The sequence below is a fragment of the Rhinatrema bivittatum genome, chromosome 2 (genome assembly GCF_901001135.1).
Source record: "Rhinatrema bivittatum chromosome 2, aRhiBiv1.1, whole genome shotgun sequence".
NCBI classification, from domain to species: Eukaryota; Metazoa; Chordata; class Amphibia; order Gymnophiona; family Rhinatrematidae; genus Rhinatrema; species Rhinatrema bivittatum.
This window is the reverse complement of record NC_042616.1, coordinates 761,777,195-761,797,035: the sequence shown is the minus strand read 5'-3', so window position 1 is coordinate 761,797,035 and position 19,841 is coordinate 761,777,195. Positions and strand designations below refer to the sequence as shown.

Here is a 19,841-nt window from a genome sequence, read left to right as displayed (position 1 = left end):
CCCATTGGGCTTGAACGTGCTGTTAACCCGGCGGCAATGGCAGCAGGGAAGGAAGAGGAGCGGGAGAGACCGGGAGCACGCGACACACCTGCCAGTGCTTGGCGACACCCTGATGTGTTGTGACACACCGGTTGAGAAGCGCTGTCCTAGACCATAAAAGTCAGGGCCCTCGGTTGCTGTTTGAATCCAATTCCCCAGTAGCTTTGTGCTTATCAGTTTCCCACACTATCCTTCGCTGATTGCTGTTGAATCCAATTTCCTGTTATGTTTTGCCGTTGAGGGAGAGAGCAATGCTTGAGTTGCATCAAAGTATGCCTTATTGGTTAAGGGTAGTAACTGCCAGATTAGCAAGTTACCCCCATACTTGCTTCCCCAGACCATAAAAGACTGGGCCCTCTGTTGCTGAATTAATTCATTTCCCCTTTTCCCCCCTGCTATTGAAGCAGAGAGCAATGATGGAGTTGCATTAACAGTAGTTTTCGCAGTGTTCCTTGGGACATGTTCATGATGTCTCCCTGCCACTCCCCACAGAAGAAGCAGGCAGTGAAAATTACATTAACAAGGCTTCTCAGTCTGGCTGTGGTTCCAGTGCCCAAGTCTCAAGAAAATACGGGCAATATTTCATTTATTTCATTGTGCCCAAGAAGGAGACTCCTTTTGTCCTATCCTGGATCTCAAAGGTGTCAACCATCATCTGCAGGTGATGCATTTTCACATGGAGACATTGCACTCAGTAATAATGGCCATGCAGTCAGAGGTATTTCTGACCTCTTTAGATCTGTCTGAAGCATACCGCTTTGTACAGTTTGCGGTTCTGGGATGCTATTATCAGTTTCGAGCCCTGCTCTTTGGTCTGGCCAGCACCCCAAGGACCTTTTCTAAGGTAATAGTGGTACTGGCCAAGTCACTGGAAGAGAGCCACAGAGTGACCCGCAAGGTGATCTCCCTGTTGCAGGAACTTGACTGGGTGGTGAACCTGGCCAAGAGCAGTCTTCAGCCTGCTCAGTCATTGGAGTACCTTGGGGTTCGGTTCGACACGTGGCAGGACAAGGTTTTCCTGTCGGAAGCGCATATTCAGAAGTTGATGACTCAGCTCTGTTTGTTTTTAAATACTCTGTGCTCGATCATATGGTCCTACCTGCAAGTACTTGGCTTAAAGGCAGTGACTGTGGAGGTGGTCCCATGAGGGCACATATGCGCCATCTTCAGCGCTCCCTGCTGTCTTGGTGGAGTCCACAGTCTCAGGACTATTTGATTCGGCTTCTCCTGCTGATGGAAGTCCCCTCCCAACTGCAGTGGTGGCTGCAGGCAGATCATCTAAGGGAGGGAGTTTCCCTAACACCACCGGACTGGCTAGTACTGACAACAGATGTGAGCCTCCTTGGTTGGGGAGCTTACTGTTAGGATCTGATGGTGCAAGGGTGCTGGGATACAGAGGAGTCTCTCTGGAACTTCAGTCGACTGGAAGCCAGGTCAGACCGATTGGCATGTTTGCAGTTCAGTGACAGGCTTCAGGGTCGATCGGTCCAGATAATGGCTGACAATGCAGCCATTGTGACTTACATCAATCAGCAGAGAGGAACCAAGAGCCAGCAAATGTCGCAGGAAGTAGATCTGCTTATGGAATGGGCAGAAGTGCATCTCCAGATGATCTCAGCCTCACACATAGCAGGAAAGGACAATGTAAGAGCAGACTTTCTCAGCAGGGAGAGTCTGGACCCAGGAGAATGGGCCTTGTCAGACAAGGCATTTCAGCTGATTCTGGATCGCTGAGGTTCTCCTTTCCTAGACCTCCTGGCGACTTTTCGCAGTGCGAAAATTCCACGATTCTTCAGTTGCAGGAGAGATCCAAAGTCGTTGGGGATCGATGCCCTAGTGCAAGAGTGGCCGGAAGACAAGTTGGCCTTATGCCTTTCCTTCATGGCCCATATTGGGCAGGTTGATTCTAAGGATCATGTGCCACAGAGGGATGGTGCTCTTGGTTGCTTCGGATTGGCCCAGGAGACCGTGGTATGTGGATTTGCAGCGGCTACTGTGGGACTCACTCATTTGACTTCCATCACACCTGTTAAGTCTGGGTCCGGTTCTTCACTAAGATCCAATTCTGTTTTGTCTTACAGTAAGGCTCTTGAGAGGGCTGGATTGCTGAAATGTTGGTACTCTGTTGCGGTGATTTCCACCTTGCTTAGGGCTAGAAAATTCTCCACCTCCTTGGCTTATGTGCGAGTTAGGCGAGTGTTTGAGGCCTGGTGTGAGGATCTGAATACTCTTCCTCATTCTGCCAAGATCCTGCTCATTTTGGAATTTTTGCAGAATGGCTTGATTTAAGGAATTAAGGGCCAAACCTTTAAGGTACAAGTAGCAGCTTCTCCCCTGTTTCAGGGGCTAGGTGAATGGTGGTTCCTCGTCTGCTCATCCGGATGTGGCCCATTTCCTGACAGGAGTGAAACATCTTTGTCCTCTTTTGCGGTTTCCAATGCCCTTTTGGAATCTTAATTTGGTTTTGGATTTCTAAGTGGGTCCTACATTTAGACCAATGTGTAACCTGTCCTTTTGGTTACTGACCTTGAAAATGATGTTTCTTGTGGCAGTTTGTTCTGTGTGGAGAGTTTCTGAGCTGCAGACCTTGTCTTACCAGGAGCCCTTCCTCCGGGTAACTCTAGGGCCAGTACCGTTGTGTACTGTTCCTTCCTTTTTACCAAAAGTGGTCACTGAATTTCACTTGAATCAGTCCATCTCCCTGCTGTGTCTGGACAGAGAGAGAGATGTAGGGGAGTATCGTCTGTTGTGACCCTTGGATGCCAAGAGGTTACTGAGCCTTTTTGGAAAACAGATCTCCTGTTTGTTCTTCATAGTGATACTAAACAAGGAGAACTGGCCTCATGGGCTGTAATAGACAGCTGGATTAAGGAAGTAGTCATGGCAGAATACCAGATCAGGGCTCATTCCACTAGTGCTCAGGCAGTGTCATGGGTGGAAGTTAGGTTGCTGTCTCCTGTCGACTTTTGCCGAACTGCGATGTGGTCCTCTTTGCATACCTCTTTCAGGTTTTATTGTTTGGATGTGCAGGCCTAGGAGGATGCTACCTTTGCACTTGAGGTTTTGACAGGACTCTGGGCAGCCTTTCACCCTATTCGGGAGTAGCTTGAGTACATCCTACTTGTTCTGGATTCATCTGACTGGATACTAAGAAATGAGAAATTATTTACCTAATAATTTCCTTTTCCTTAGGACAGTCAGATGAATCTAGCTTTCCTCCCTTGGCTGCCGAATGATTGTACCATGGTCCTCTTGTGTGACTGTGTTTCAGGGATTACTGGATAAGTTTGTCTAGTCCCTAGACTACAAAAACCCAACTCATCCTACCTTGACCCGCTGTGACTTTCAGGGTGCCTCATCATTGCCAACAGCACCCCAGTTGTTGTGCCCGTTGCACATGTTGTATGCTGGATGGCCTGCTTTGTTCTGAGTCAACCTGTAGCTTGCTATTCACCCATCTGTGAGGGCTACCATCTTGCTTGTCCTGGGAGAAAGCAGAGTTGCTTACCTGTAACAGGTGTTCTCCCAGGACAGCAGGATGCTAGTCCTCACGAAACCCGCCCGCCACCCCGTGGGGTTGGGTTCGCTACAGTTTTCTTATCTTATTTTTCGCTCGTACTTTTTTGCTACAAACGAGTCTGAAAGGGGACCCCGTGTGGCCACAGGATTAGTGGCATGCTGGGCATGCTCAGTGTGCCATTCAAAGTTCTAGAAACTTTGACAAAATATTCCGAGACAGGGCTCCATCTGTGAGGACTAACATCCTGTTGTCCTTGACCTTGAAAGTTTTCTTCCTATAAGCCTGTTATATCACAGTTTTTGTACATAGTTCAGAAACCACAGTATAACATCTCTGTCTGTTATGGTCAGCCTGTTTTGAGAAGGTACAGACTAGACTCAATTATCATTTTGTCTTAAGTTCAGGCCTTACAAACTCCTCTGGAAACCATGATTCCAAGAGTTCTCAACTCTAGATCGGTAACTGCCTAGGGGATCCCCCACCAGCCTCAAATTGTTGCGCTGGGATCAATTCTCAACTTCATCCATTTTATTCTCCAGTTCCTTTATTTTCTTTTTGCAGAGTCTCTTGGTTTTACGTTTACTAATATCTTCATTTGAGTAGATTGTATGTGATACCAATTCAATATTTTTGCCAAAACCAAAAATAGTCTCATTCAAATTGTTAAGCTTTGAGTGAAGCTTCCCAAAGTCTGATTTCAGGGCTTGTACAATTGCTGAGATTATCTATTCAATAATTACCTCATTTGTATCTCTTGGCATCCTCCTTTCTACCATTGGTCATTTTGGAGTTTGTAAGCTGTGATTTGTTTGTCTTTTTTGGTAGACTTTTATAACTGTAACATCTTGTTTCAGCTCCCTGCTTTCTTTCCAGATGTTCCAAGTCTTAAAAATGTATGTTGGTGGAGAAAAATTGGATTTGTCAGCCAAAACAAATTTAACATATAGGGGGATGGTGTCTAGAGCTCAGCAGCTCTGGAAAAGGGGGGAAACTCCTCTGGATTTGGAGCCACATAGGACTCTGTTCCGATTCTTTCACAGAGATGTATTGCAAAGTCTGTTGTCTCAGACTCTGAAGATGCTTGGTGTGGCTGGGGTGACTTTTTGAGTGTTCCAAAAAAGGACCCCCATGTTGGTCATACTATGCCAAGGTGTCATGTTTTTTCTCCCCCCTGGATGCGATTCAAAAGAGGAGCACGCTTTAGCGTGATTGTACCTCATAGATCAAAGACGAGGGAACATTTGCGGTTCTTGAAGGTGGCTACCTTGGTAGGTGATGTTACCAAGTGCATCATCATCCTGATGTAAGAAGGGCAGTTCTAGACTATACTTGGGTTAGGAGGATCGAGGTTATCCTTACGCAGGCCTTTGAGGCCATGGTGATGAATTTACAGATTGCATCTTGTTGTTCCCTGGAAGCTTGGACTAGTTTGTGTGTCTCTGCCAATGGCAGATCTGGTATAGAACTTGGGGCCACATTCTTAGCCGATGCGGGCTGTGACTCGGTGCAGACTGCCACTAGAGAGGTGGCATTCATGATGGTGACTAGACACAGATGAGGCTACGAAATTGGTCAGCAAACACGGTTTGCAAGTCCAATCTCACAAGGTTTAGCCTTTCAGGGTTGTCTTTTATTTACATCCTTATGGAGGAATCTCTACTCAAAGGTCTTGTCTCTTCGGAAGATCTCAGTCCTTTTGGCCTAGAAAGTCTTGTGAGGATGCAGGCACTAGAACCAGAGCTCCTCTATCTTCACAATGAAGGTGCAGGGACTCTTCTCCGGAGGTGGGTCCAGATTAGGGATGACTACACTCTGGAATTTCTTGATACTCAGACGCTGGAGTATTTCGGTGTGCGATTTGATGTAGAGGTGGGCAGAGTATTTCTGCCGGAGAATCCCATTCAGAAGTTAATTGCTCAAGTTCAGGCCCTGAGGAATTCTATTAGTTCAATGGTACAGTCTTATATTCAAGTCCTGGGATTGATGTCAGCCCCTTTGGATGATGTTCCTTGTGCGAGTGTGCTCCTGCGGCCTCCTTCTCCCGGTGGCATCCGCAGTCACAGGAGTGCATTGTGTGATTTCACTTGCCCCTGGTGTTGAGTGTTCAGTTGTACTGGTGGCTACAGGTGGATCATCTTAGTTGGGGGGGCTCACTATCATGCGTTGGAAGCGAGTACAGTTTCACTGACATGTTGGTGATTCGCCGAGCAGCTGGAAGCTTGTGTGTTCAAGGTAGTCTACATCAATCATCAAGGTGGAACCAGAAGCCTTTCAATTTATGATAGCGCACTGGGGTCATCTGTTTCAGATTTTGGGGGCATCCTCCGTCAACGTGGAGGTACCACGGTTCTACAGTCATAGTAGAGATCTGAGAGTGCTTGCATTCAGAATTGGCCACAGGATAAGATGGTATATGCCTTCCTGCCATGGTCACTGACAGGCGGGATTGTTCTGAAGATTGCTAGCAGGATTGAAACTGTACTTCTGCTGGCTCTGGATTCACTCCAGAGGCCATGATAGGCCATTCTGCAGAGGCTGCTGGTGGGCAGTTCTCTCAGGCTGCCATTCAGGATGGATGGTTGCATCAGGGACCTGTTTCACACAATGATCCGGGTTGATTTTGGCTTATGATTTGGCCCTCGAAAGGGCTCTGTTGTTGAAACCTGGTTATCCTTCTGCAGTGATTTCCACTTTGCTCTGGGTCAGAAAGTTTTCTACATCTCTGGCTTTTGTTACAGTCAGAGAGTTGGGAGGCCTGGTATGAGGAGTGAGAATCTCAGCCTCTCGAGGGGAAATTCCTTTAATTTTGGAATTTCTGCCAGAAGGTTTGCTATAAGGCTTGGCCCTTACCATCCTGAAGGTTCAAGTGGCAGCTCTCGTTTGTTATAGGGGTTGAGTAATGGTGGGCCATTGTCTTCTCATCCAGATGTGTCCCAGTTCTTGAAAGGAGTTGATCATCTTTGCCCTCCCTTGTGGATAACTGTGCCTCGGCGGGATCTTAATCTGGTCTTGGGTTTTTTTTTTTTTTTTTGAACAGTTCCCACCTTTCGGCCACTGCATGGTCTTTCCTTACGGCAAATTACCGTGATGGCAATCTATTCAGCATGTTGGATTCAGCTGCACGATCTTCTTACATGGACCGTTTTGGAAGTTTCAACTGGATCACTTTTTTTTTTTTTTCCGTTCCTTCACTGGACAGGGACACTGCTATGTGTGAGTATTGTCGTTTGCGGACTTTGGATGTCAAACAGCATTTGATGAGGTAGTTGATGATTTCTCAGTCTTCAGGAAGTAGGATAGGCTCATTGTGCTCCATGGCGGAGGTAAACTAAGGGGAACCGGCAACACGGGAAACTACAGCCTGTTGGAAAAAGGATGTCTCATGGCTGCTTGTGTGGATGTGGAGATTCCTTTCTCTAAGTGAGTTAGAGCATATTCCACTAGAGCTCAGGTGGTATCGTGAGTGGAGCCTTGTCTATTGTCTCTGGCCAAGTTTTCTTGAGCAGCAATTTGATGGTCTTTGCATACCTTCCCAAGCTTTACCGCTTGGATGTTCAGATTTCTAAGGGTGCAGCCTTTGAGTGTGTGATGTTAACTGGACCGTGGGCAGCCTCCCACCCTGTTCGAGAGTAGCTTTGGTACATCCCACTTGTGTGGATTAGCTGCCTGAGTGCAGAGGAAGGAGAAATGACTACTTACCTGATAATTTCCTTTCCTCTAAAGAAAGCAGGCCAATCCACAACCTGCCCTCTGCTGCCTACTTTAGTTCTTCCCTTCTTTGCGGATGATGCAGTCTGTCCTTCATTGAAGGGCTGGTAAGTGACATAATCAGCCCCTGAGATTAGTGCATGTTAGTTTTTTTGGCTGAGCTCTGTGTTCCCAGGTGGGTGGAAGCATGAGTGCTTGACTGTTGATAATCATGTTCATGTATAATCAGTTTGTACAGAGTTTAGCTTTTCCAGAGAATACTTGCAGGTTGATGGGGCAGGGCTATTTGTCTGTTATGTCGGCTTTACTCAGTTTCCATCTGCTGATAGTGGTGCGTAACCTACTTGTGTGGCTTGGCCTCCTTTCTTAGAGAAAAAAAAATTATCAGTTAAGTAGTAATTTCTCCTTGTACATCATGCTTCTTATCCATGCTGGCATGAAGGATATTGCAGAGTACTGCATGGAATGTATCACATGGCTATGGTCAGATCATATAGGCATTGGTTGTATTTTCCTCAGTTTTCCTGGTAATAGATAAAGGACAAGGCATAATGAAACACATCATAAATACATGTCTGTACAACTAGTTGTGGTGATTTTGGCTTCTTGGCCATGAGGTGACACTCCAAGGAGGAAATCTGAGCAGAGGTGGAGCCCACCTGACAAAGAAGGGGCAAACTTCTTCCAGTTGAGATTGGAAGATCTAGTGAGGAAGGCTTTAAACTAGGATTGATCGATATAGGTGATGAAAGCCCCTCTGCAAGCAAAGCTTTTATCACTTGCTGAGTAAATGAAAACTGGTAACAAAACCAGCATCTGGAAACTATATACACAGATGTTAATCGCATGTGTAATAGTCAAATTCCTAGAAGCTCTCATGTATGAATTTGACTGTCACGGATTGTGAAATGAGCCCTTGAACTGCTGCAGAGTTGACACAGCCTGGCCCGAGGAACAGTTCAGAGCCCAGTAGATGGTGGGGGATATAGCCCTTGGTATAGCTTGATGTCTGAGGTCTTCACCTATACCAGCCGCCTCCTCTGCAGGTTGAACCTTGGCTTCAGCAAGACTTATAGATGCAGGCAGGCTGTAGGGCGACAAGTTCCAGTGGGGAACAGAGGGGACTAACCAGATGCAAGCAAGGGTCAGTGAGGGTGGCCAGAAACAGAACGAAGTCAGGGTAGGTGGAGGTCAAACAAGTTTGGGGTCCAGGCAGAGGTCAAGGAAAGTCAGAGACCAGGCTGAGGTCGAGGCAGGCAGAGGTCAAGCAAGGTCCAAAGGCAATCTGGGTCAGCACAGAAGATCAGTCTGCAGAAAGGCTGAATGGGATGGCCAGGTGGAGCAGGGCAGGGGACCAGGGTATGACAGGACAGGAGAACACAGCAAGGAGGACTGGACAAGACAGGAACATGTGAAGGCAGGACAAGGCTAGACAAAGGCAGGAACACAGCAAGGCAAGGCAGGACAAAGGCAGGGACACGACAACAAACACTGCAGGCAAAACCACAGCAGAAGACCTGTTGCTGAGGCACCCACTAAATGGCCCTAGATCTCCTATCAGGTTTTCCAGCTTAGTGAGAGAGACCATTTCTTTGCATCAATTCTCCTTGAATCTAGCTGTAATTGGTATTGCCTTACTCCACTTGGGAGGGCTAGGAGTAAAAGCAGTGTCAGTTTGCATTAACCTTTGAGGAGTTAAGAGCTATTTTTGAGTACTCTACCTTGACTTGGTATTTTCCTGTGTCGAGATTCCTTACAGTGCACATCCTGCCTGTGAGGATCTGCCTCCTTTGTGAGAGAGACTTAAATATTTTTTTCTATTTTGGGTTAGACTTGTACCCTTTGGTGATGGTCATATTCCCAGATCTAAGGGCCAGGGAACTGAAAATCTGTGAGCCACCCTTCTAATCCAGAGAAGGAGCAGCAGTGATAGCATCATTCTAGTGTGAGAATTTTTTGATTTAAAATTTCTCCTTTTGTGTTATGAGGAGGCTTTTGATCCACCCCTCCTCACCTTGGGGCTGGACTTGTAATAGCCTGGTTCTGTCTTTCAAAAGACCTTTACTTCAGAGAGGTTATAATCATCAGAAGTTTGGGAAGAAGGAATAAGATCTGGGGCCCACAATTGGATCTCAGCCCTAAGGGACCTGGGCACAGGCTGGGAGAAAGAGACTGAACATTTGGACTCTGATAGGATTTTTCCGGGATTAAGGGATTCCCCTCTTATTGGATTTCCCTGGCTTACTGTGACAGTTTATATATACTCAGAAAAGGAGTGATAAGCCTCATCCCAGGAACCTGAGAGAGAAGGGACACCTACCCAGAGACAAAAAGACCATTGTAAGAAAGACAGCTGTAATCTCTCATTTGTGGATTGATTATTGGACACTGATTTCACTTTGGATGTTCAAATTCAGTTTACTGATTCTCCAATCTATGTCCAGTTTATCTGGACCTGCAGTGCAGCATCACTATGTTATGTTATTCTTCTTTCTTCCTTTCTACTTAAAGCTCTCTGTCAGGAGGGGTTGTTAAGTTAACTTGTCATAGGTAATACTGGCAGACTGAGGGTAGCACGGATGTCTATAAGGGGTGTTGTCAGCAAGCCTATTCTCTGACTCAATCTGTTCATCAGTGGGCAAAACCCATATGTCTGGACTGGCTTGACTGTATTTGAGGAAAGGAAATTCAGGTAAGTGAATTTCACATTTAACACTTTTGGGATTTGAATATCTTCTACCAAATTTTCTTCTTGAAATCAGGATCTGGCAGCTTGTACCAAGTGTATTTGTGCCAGTATTTGAAAAAATACATTTTATTTGTGAGTGATACTGTTGCATTTTAATGTTGACCAGAGAATTTCATAGTCTCGCTTAATTTTCAGGGTAGCTTTTCTGATAAAGAGGAAAGTTACAGTGAACATACTTTGAGAACACTGCGGAAACGACCAGGAATTGGCTTGCCCTCCAGCTTTGACAAGAGTATAGAAATGCCAAGTGAGAATAACGTTGAAGGAAAACATTTTACAAGGTAATTACTTCTGTTCTGCCCATCCTCATAGAACTTATATAATGCCATCTTGGTGATCATGGCTCTAGAATGGGAAGTAACACTGTTGTGGGCTAGAGTCTGACATCTGTATTTAACTTAATTCAGAGTGATTAAATAAGTTTTTCCTCTGTAGATGAAATATTTGGAGCAGGGTCTTGGCATTACATTATTTTTCTTTCTCTGAAGAGTTTTAGATTTATCTATTTTGTAACTTGTGATTACTATTATAATGTAACCCCTATTCCATGATTGTCTGTCTGACACATGGGCACAGCTATGACCCGAGCTCCCTGGGTTGTTCAACAAGGGGGAAGATGTGCTTCAGGGCCCTTGAGTGACCTGTTTTATTTCCACTCTTGAGTTCAGAATCTCTTGGCATGTGGAACACACACTTTAGAACTGGATTATTCAAAAGTATATTTCCACTTAGCAGACTGGTAGGTAATCACCACTGGGACAAGAAGTATGGAAAATACTCCCATTTGCTATGTATCCATACCAGATGCTTGTTTGCTCTCTCTCTCTCTCTCTCCCCCCCTTCTGCAGCTCCAGGAACTCAGACTTTGAGTCCTGGACTGTCTTCACGAACACTGCAAATTTCTGGACTACTTAGGTTTTATTCAATTTACAAAACCCTAGACTCCTCCTAATAGGGAGTGTCTGAAAACTACCAAACCCCTTCTACCTCACTGCTGTGAATCACTAAAAAGAGACATTTAAGACCCCCTTATGTAAACAGTACTCTGTATTTATTACATCTCTTGTATTCCGCAGCTTCCTAAAATATTCTTACTTGGTAAGACAGGTCAAGAGAATTTGAGAAGAAGCTTGCCATAGATGCAAAACCTAACTTTTTCAAGTGCATTCAAAGAAAAAAGCATGTGAGGGATTCATCTGGGCTGGGCTGAAGAATAAAAAGAAATAGCAGAAAAACTTAAATTAATTCTTTGGCCCTGTTTACTGAGCAGGATGTTGAACATATCCATGCCAGAAACCTTTGATCGTGGTGCATCTTCTGAGCAGCTAAAACAAATCTCTATCATGATGGAGAATGTAATAGATCAAATTGACAATCTCAAGAGTAATGAATTACTAGGACTGGATTGTATCCTGAAAGAACTCAAAAATAAAATTGCAAACCTATTGTTTTAAAACAGCTGCAATACCTGAAAATTGGAAAGTGGCCAATGTAACTCAGATTTTTAAAAAGGCATCCAGGGTTAATCCTGGAAAACTAGCCTGGTGAATCTGACGACGGTGCTGGGCAAAATGGTAGAAGCTATTAAAAACAAAATTACTGGCTATGTAGCTAGACATGGTTTAATGGGGAAGAATCAGCATGGTTTTAGCAAAGGCAATTTTTTTGCCTTACCAATTTTTTTTTAGTTTTTTTGAAGATGTAAGTAAAAGTGAGCCAGTTGATTTAGTGCATTTGGATTTTTCAGAAGGTATTTGACAAAGTCCTCTGTTTCAGGTTCATACTTTGTTGGGTAGAACTAGGTAAGAGAAACTTTTTAATAAGGAGTTCCCCTATAGGTTACTCTCTCTTCTTAGAACCTCCATGTCATATAAACACAACACATCATTGCTCCTTAGAGATAATGTATTAGTGTGAGAGCAGTATAATTATTTATAAAAAGAGAACAACTTAGAAATCAGATTTTTATTAAAAAGGATTCTTATTATATATGAGAATAAAAATCTTAAAGATCCAATCTTATCTGAGATACAGAAAGATAAAAGATAATTATTCTTACCAAATACGAGTTAATTGCCAATCTTATTTATTTATTTTAAAACATTTATTTACTGCTTATACCGTGTTTCCCTGAAAATAAAACAGGGTCTTATACTAATTTTTGCTCTAAAAGATGCGTTAGGACTTATTTTCAGGGGATGTCTTATTTTTCCATGAACAACAATCTACATTTACTCTTGAACAAAAAAATCAACATTTATTCAAATATAGTCATGTCATCACATTCTGGTATATCATCATAACTCTCCAAACCCTGACCCTTCACCAAGAAAAGTAGACACCCCCAAAAGAATTGCACTCAAGAGCCCACGAGACCCAAAACAATAAGGATTAGCAAGTGCCGGGCTCTCACACACAGATCTAGTCCTGCTGGCGTCACTTCCGTCACAGGCATCCTGTCAGGTCCCTTGGCGTTCCAGCTGCTCTCTTCTGTGTTCCACTGCAGCCAAGTGTAGCAGTTGGCTCCCCCTGGTGACCGGAAGCAGCCACAACGCTCTAATATAATGGGCTCGGGAGTAGAGTGACGCCAGAGGGACTACCCGATCTGTGTGTGAAGAGCCCAGCATAAAAGCAGAGTAAGTACTGTGCACAAGTGTTAGTCACTATGCCCCGAAGGCTTCTAAGAACAAATAGACTTAACTGTTTACGAAACATCTTTATATCAGTAATCTTACGTAGTTCTATAGGCAATGAGTTTCATACAATGGTTGACCTATTACAGAAAAAGCCCGATTTCTAATCTTTGTCAAATGGGCTTCTTTAATAGGCTGGACCCTTGAAAACCCCATTTCCTGAGATCAAAGAGTATGAGTAGGAGAATATAAATCTAAAAGCCCTGATTAAATAAGAAGGATCTTCCATCTTTAATGCTTTTAAAAACCAAAACATGCAGTTTAAAACATGCATGCTTTTGTGGTGGCAACCAAAGTAATTCACGTAAAAGGGGAGTTGCATAACCCCAGGGCCTTTCTTGCATTACAAACTTGGAAACCGAAATCTGTAACACTTGTAAAGCACGAATGCTTGATGTGGGTAAACTTATATATAAGCTGTTGTAGTAATCTATTGATTAAAGTACAAAAGATTGTACCAATGTATGAAAATTGTTATGATCTAACACACCTCTCATATGACTTAAAGTTCATAACTTAAACCTGATTTTAATATTCACTTCAATTGTGGCAAAAAATGTAAATTTGCATTATGTAACAGTCCTACATTTCTTGTGACTATGTTTTTTACCGGAATCATAGTTCCATGTACTAAAATTGAGTGATGCTCCAAATCTGAAGGAGGTTGAGTTTTACAATGAAAACACACTACCTCAGTCTTTAACAAATTTAAAAACAGGTTATTTCCTGTCGTGTAGCCAGATGGACTCAGAACAAATGGGTATAGTATGCTCGTGCTAGCAGTTGGAGACGGATCTGACGTCAGCACGGGTGTATATATACCCCCACAGGAAGCGTAGCAACTTAGTAATTTCCGTCTCCAAAGCAGTTTGGAGAGCCTGCACGCTCGCTGAGTGTGTTTCCAAATCTTTTTACTAAAACTTCTACAGCACCATCGAGCCCCGCACTCCTGCGGTGATACCCTAAGGTCCCTCCCCCAGTTGAGTTTCCCGGGGTGATTTCCGTGATCCCCCGGAGGTTTAAGTCCTCGGTCCGGTGGCCGATTCACGGCAGGGACGTAGCCCTCGGGCGGGGCGAACGAGGCGCCTCGGTCCCGGCGTGGACGAGGCAGCGGGTGCATTTCCTCAAAGCTCAGCAGTGAAGGTACTTGCCCTCTCCCCCTCCAGCCGGAGACCGCCCGGGTTCCAGCCGGGAAGCGCCGAGGATCAGGTAAGGCGTATATCTCTTACTCTTGGTCTCCGAGGAACGAGGATTGGCGGCGTTGGCCTGTGGGCGGCCCGCTGTGGATGGGCGCCATTTTGTGGCCTTACTCAGGTTTTGAGCGCCCATGATAGGCGCAGGTCTATGGCTAAGCCGCATATTGCTGAGAGCACATTGCATATTGTTCAGCGTACATTGGTAAGCCGCATATTGCATTCCATTGAGCGTATATTGCTAAGCCGCATATTGCTGAGAGCACATGGCATATTGTTCAGCGTACATTGCTAAGCCACATATTGCTGAGAGCGTATTGCATACCATTGAGCGTATATTGCTAGCCGCCTATTGCTGAGAGCATATTGGATATCACTGAGCATATATTACTGCCGCATATTATTAAGCGCCTGTTGTATTGAGCGTATGTTATACTAAGCGTATGTTGCTGCCGCATATTATTGAGCGCCTGTTGTATTGAGCGCCTGTTGTACTAAGCGTATGTTGCTGCCGCATATTATTGAGCGCCTGTTGTATTCAGCGTATATTGCTGCCGCTTATTATTGAGCGCCTATTGTATTACAGCGTATATTGCTGCCGCATATTGTTGAGCGCCTGTTGTATTACAGCGTATATTGCTGCCGCTTATTATTGAGCGCCTGTTGTATTGAGCGCCTGTTCTATTAAGCGTATATTGCTGCCACTTATTAAGCGCATATTTTTCAATGGAACAGAACGCCTCAGCGGCTTCAGCAGGGGCACCTCTTGCCTGTGGCATTAAAGCCCTCGGCCTCTGCTCTGCATGCCAGCTTAGAGCCACGCACAGTGAAGAGCCAGATTCTCTATGTACCTAATGTGAGGAGGCCGTGGGAGCCTCGGGTCAGGACCAGTCTCAGCCACGATTCGCTGACAGTTCCCCAGGGGCTACCCCGGATTTAGCGGGCTGTCTCGACCAACCTGGAATCCCGGGGGATCTCGTACCCCGGCGATTAGAGACCGCCTCCTTTCCTGGGTGGATCTCTTTACTGGGATTCATGCCTTTGTACAGATGCAAACAGCTTCCCGTCCAGGCCCTGCTGGTCCAGCTGTGGCTGTGGCTGCCGCTGCGGTTACGGCTCCAGCGGATCCTATTCCGGGACCTTCACGCCCTTATCGTGTGCCGGACCTCCCGCCTCCAGACAGTCCAGATCAGTCGGACCCGGATGTTTCACCGGACGAATCCGAACTCCCGGACGAGGGGGAACTTCCCTCAGGGATTGAGCCATGTAGAGCCATGAGGCGGTTCTTCCCTAAAGAGGATCTCTCCGACCTGGTGTCTCAGTGCCTGGCGGAGTTGGATATTACGGGTCCCAGTGCTTCGGTACCCTCCGCGCAGAACCCCCTGCTGGAAGGTCTTCGTCCTACAGCCCGCCATTTTCCATTCTTGCAAGCGGCACAACAACTGATAGATTTAGAATGGGCTGCACCAGCGGCCTCATTCAAAGGGGGGTCGGGCCCTGACAGGCATGTACCCCCTGGCACCGGCTATTCAGGAGCTGCTGGCGTGCCCCCAGGTGGACGCCCTGATTAGCGCTGTGGTCAAGCGCACTACCATTCCAGTTGAAGGGGGGGTGGCCCTCAAGGAGCCTCATGACCGGCGATTGGACGCCATTCTGAAACAGACTTTTGAGGTGGCAGCTCTATCTTTGCGGATCGCAACCTCCTGCACAGTGGTGACGCGTTCCTGTTTGTCACAGGTCAGGAACAACGCTGCAGCAGCAGACATGGAGTCAGCTCTCTCGTTCCTCACGGATGCCGCATCAGACCTAGTCCGGACAACAGCCAAGGGGATCTCATCCTCCGTAGCCGCCAGGAGGCAGCTCTGGATCCGGAAATGGTCAGCTGATGCGCCTTCAAAGACACGCCTCACCAGATTGCCCTTTAAGGGCTCTTTCCTGTTCGGTAGCGACCTTGATAGACTGGCCAGCACATGGGGTGCCTCTCCAGTACCTCGACTGCCGGAAGATCGGTTCAGAAGGAACCAGTGTGCCTTTCAAAGGCCCTCCAGGGGCAGAAGCTCACAGCGCTTCACTCCCTAAAGGAGTCGCTACCAGGCGCCTCATCCTCAGGCCAGGAATCAGTCCTTTCGGACCAAGCAGCGCAAGAGGGGAGCAGGCCCGGGCTCAGGTCCCGGCCGCGCCTCACAATGAGAATCTGCCGATTCATCTGGGGGACGGAGCCATAGGGGGCAGGTTAACCCTCTTCTACCCCAGATGGGTCGAGATTACGTCGGACCAGTGGGTCCTCGCCATTATCAGAGAGGGATATTATCTGGACTTTCATCATCTCCCTCCGGACAAGTTTGTGGAATCTTCATGTCCCATACACAAGAAGACAGCATTGGAAGCTACCCTGGCGAGGCTCCTGTCCTTGAAAGCCATCATCCCAGCACCTGCCTGGGAAGTGAATTCTGGACACTATTCCATTTATTTCATGGTACCCAAGAAAGGGGGCACCTTTCGGCCCGTACTGGACCTCAAGTCAGTCAATCGATACTTAAGGGTCCCGAGGTTTCGCATGGAAACTCTGCGCTCCGTCAAGACCGCAGTACAGCCAGGAGAATTCCTCACGGCCTTAGACTTGTCGGAAGCCTACCTGCATATCCCGATCCATCCGGATCATCAGCGCTACCTACGCTTCAAGGTTCTAGGCCGCCACTTCCAATTCCGGGCTCTGCCCTTCGGGTTGGCCACGTCACCGCGGACCTTCACCAAGGTGGTCGTAGTGGTAGCGGCGGCACTCAGACGGGAAGGAATCCTGGTCCATCCCTACCTAGACGACTGGCTGATCAGGGCGAAATCACGAGAGGAGAGCCATCGGACAACCGACAGAGTGATCGCCCTTCTGGAAAGCTTGGGCTGGGTAATCAACCTCAGCAAGAGTTGCCTACAGCCTTCCCAGTCGCTGGAATACCTGGGAGTACAGTTCGACACCCAGGCAGACACAGTCAGTCTCACTACCAAGAGAAGGTTAAAACTTCAGACGCATATCCGGTACTTGATGGGAGCCAGTCGGCTCATTGCTTGGGATTATCTGCAGGTTCTCGGCCTCATGGCATCCACCCTGGAAGTGGTACCTTGGGCAAGGGCCCATATGAGACCGTTACAACACTCCCTGCTCTCTCGCTGGAGCCCCCGCTTGCGGAACTACTCCACGCACCTTCCTCTGCCAGCCAGGGTACGGACCCAGTTACGGTGGTGGTTGCAGTCCAACCACATGAGCAGGGGGTCGAAGATGTCCTCACCCACGTGGACTCTGCTCACCACAGATGCCAGCCTGAGTGGCTGGGGAGCGCACTGCGAAGAACTCACCGCACAAGGGCGGTGGAACAGAGAAGAGTCAGAGTGGAACATCAACCGTCTAGAGGCCCGGGCAGTCCGATTGGCATGCCTATGATTTGCTCACAGACTGAAGAACAGAGCAGTCAGAGTGATGTCCGACAATGCCACCACGGTGGCATACGTCAACCGTCAGGGCGGAACCAGAAGCCAACAGGTATCTCTGGAGATAACCCCGCTGATGGCTTGGGCAGAGGCGAATCTTCAGGACATCTCAGCCGTCCACATTGCTGGGAAGGACAACGCCGCGGCGGACTTCCTCAGCAGAGAAAGCCTAGATCCAGGAGAGTGGCAGCTGTCACCCACAGCCTTCCAGATTGTGGATTACTGGGGGATTCCGGACATGGACTTACTAGCGGACAAGTCCAATGCTCAAGTACCCAGATACTTCAGCCGCAAACGCGACCCGTTCTCACACGGAATCGATGCCCTGGTTCAGCCATGGCCTCCAGGGACTCTACTATACTCCTTTCCTCCGTAGCCTCTGCTGGGCGCCATCATCCACAAGATTCAGAGGCACCGGGGCCTAGTCCTTCTAGTGGCACCAGACTGGCCAAGAAGACCCTGGTACGCGGACATGAGAAGACTACTGGCAGGGGAGCCCCTTCCCCTGCCTCCTCTCCGGGACATTCTACGTCAAGGTCCCATCCTCCACGAGGCCCCGGCTCAATTCTCTCTTACGGTTTGGCCATTGAGAAGGCTAGACTGAAGAAAAGAGGTTACTCGGAGCCCGTGATAGATACACTCCTCCGAGCACGCAAGTTTTCCACTTCCCTCACCTACGTAAGGATCTGGAGAATATTTGAAGCATGGTGCGACACTCATGGCACCAATCCACATGCGACCACGATCCCTATTGTTCTGGATTTCCTGCAAGATGGGCTTCAGAAGGGTCTCTCCCTCAGCTCCATCAAAGTTCAGGTGGCTGCACTGTCTTGCTATGGTCCCAGGAGGGATGGCAAGACCATTGCCACGCATCCAGATGTGTCTCGCTTCCTGAAAGGAGTCAAGCACATTCGTTCGCCACTGAAGTGGCCAGTGCCTTTGTGGAACCTCAACCTTGTTTTGGATTTCCTCGCGGGATCCACCTTCAGACCCCTTCGGGGCCTGTCTCTCCGTTCTTTAACCTTGAAGATGGTGTTCTTATTGGCGGTATGTTCAGCACACCGCGTCTCAGAGCTACAAGCACTGTCCTGCCGTGATCCCTTTCTCAGAATCACTCCAGAGGCTATTCATCTTCGCACGGTTCCCTCCTTTCTACCTAAAGTGGTCTCACAATTTCCCCTTAACCAAACTATATCCTTGCCTACTATGGCGGGTTTGAAGAAATGTACAGAAGGGCGTTTGTTACGCCATCTCGACATCGGCAGAATGCTGCCCAGATATCTGGAAATGACAGTAGACGTACGAAAGACAATCCATCTGTTCGTCCTGCACAGCGGGAAACGACAAGGGGAAGCGGCCTCTCGGCCCACCATCGCCCGCTGGATTAAAGAAGTTATCAGAGCAGCTTACGTGGAGGCCGGGAAGTCTCCGCCTCTACAAGTCAAGGTTCATTCTACCAGAGCACAAGCGGCATCTTGGGCAGAATCCAGGATGCTGTCGCCTGCAGAAATCAGTAAAGTGGTGACGTGGTCCTCCCTCCATACCTTCTCCAGGTTCTACCGTCTGGATGTCTAGGCCAGGGAGGACACAGCATTTGCGAGGGCGGTCCTACATGGTCCTCAGGCAGCCTCTCGCCCAGGCTGGGAGTAAAGCTTTTGTACATCCCATTTGTTCTGAGTCCATCTGGCTACACGCCAGGAAATGTTGAGATTACTTACCTGATAATCTCGTTTTCCTTAGTGTAGACAGATGGACTCAGCATCCCGCCCAGCTGCCTGTGTACATGGGTTTCACCGATTCAAGGTAAGCCATGTCATCTGTTTCCATAAGAGCGTACACTCTACCAGGTGTCAACGCCTTCCGGTTGGGAATGCTGGCGGTCTCCAGCTACTATCAATCGGTCAGGGGAATCCTGTTTCACTTTTCACTGAGCGTCAGTACACACATCCATAACAGCTTTTGCAAGGAAGATTACTAAGTTGCTACGCTTCCTGTGGGGGTATATATACACCCGTGCTGACGTCAGATCCGTCTCCAACTGCTAGCACGAGCATACTATACCCATTTGTTCTGAGTCCATCTGTCTACACTAAGGAAAACGAGATTATCAGGTAAGTAATCTCAACATTTTCTTGCATCCAGGTAGTGGCTGCTGAAATACAATAAGAAATTTGGTCTAGTGTTGTAGACCAATATCAGTAGGAAAATAGTTGTAAATCATCAGCATAGAGTTGAAAATAGCAGTACCCAAGCCTTGATTTCACACACGGCCAGATTTTTTTTTTTTTTTTGGTAACTTATTTTTATTGAAATTTTCAAAACTGTGTGGCAAACATTCGACATCCCATGGTTACATAGTATTGACATGGGACAATCTCAATAGAAGGTAGCACAATAGGCCACCATAGGGTAAATATAACAGCGTAAATCATACAGGTAACTTCAGATGACCAAAT

General features: G+C 47.2%; 1 protein-coding gene across 1 annotated transcript in view; it reads left to right on the top strand.

The window, feature by feature from the left end:
* Positions 1 to 19,841, top strand: part of ATAD2 (ATPase family AAA domain containing 2) — a 471,993-nt gene that overhangs the window by 12,686 nt on the left and 439,466 nt on the right. Inside the window, exon 2 of the mRNA XM_029591972.1 lies at positions 10,152 to 10,297. Within this exon, the coding sequence (XP_029447832.1) occupies positions 10,152 to 10,297 (146 nt within the window). The remainder of the gene's footprint in view (positions 1 to 10,151; positions 10,298 to 19,841) is intronic.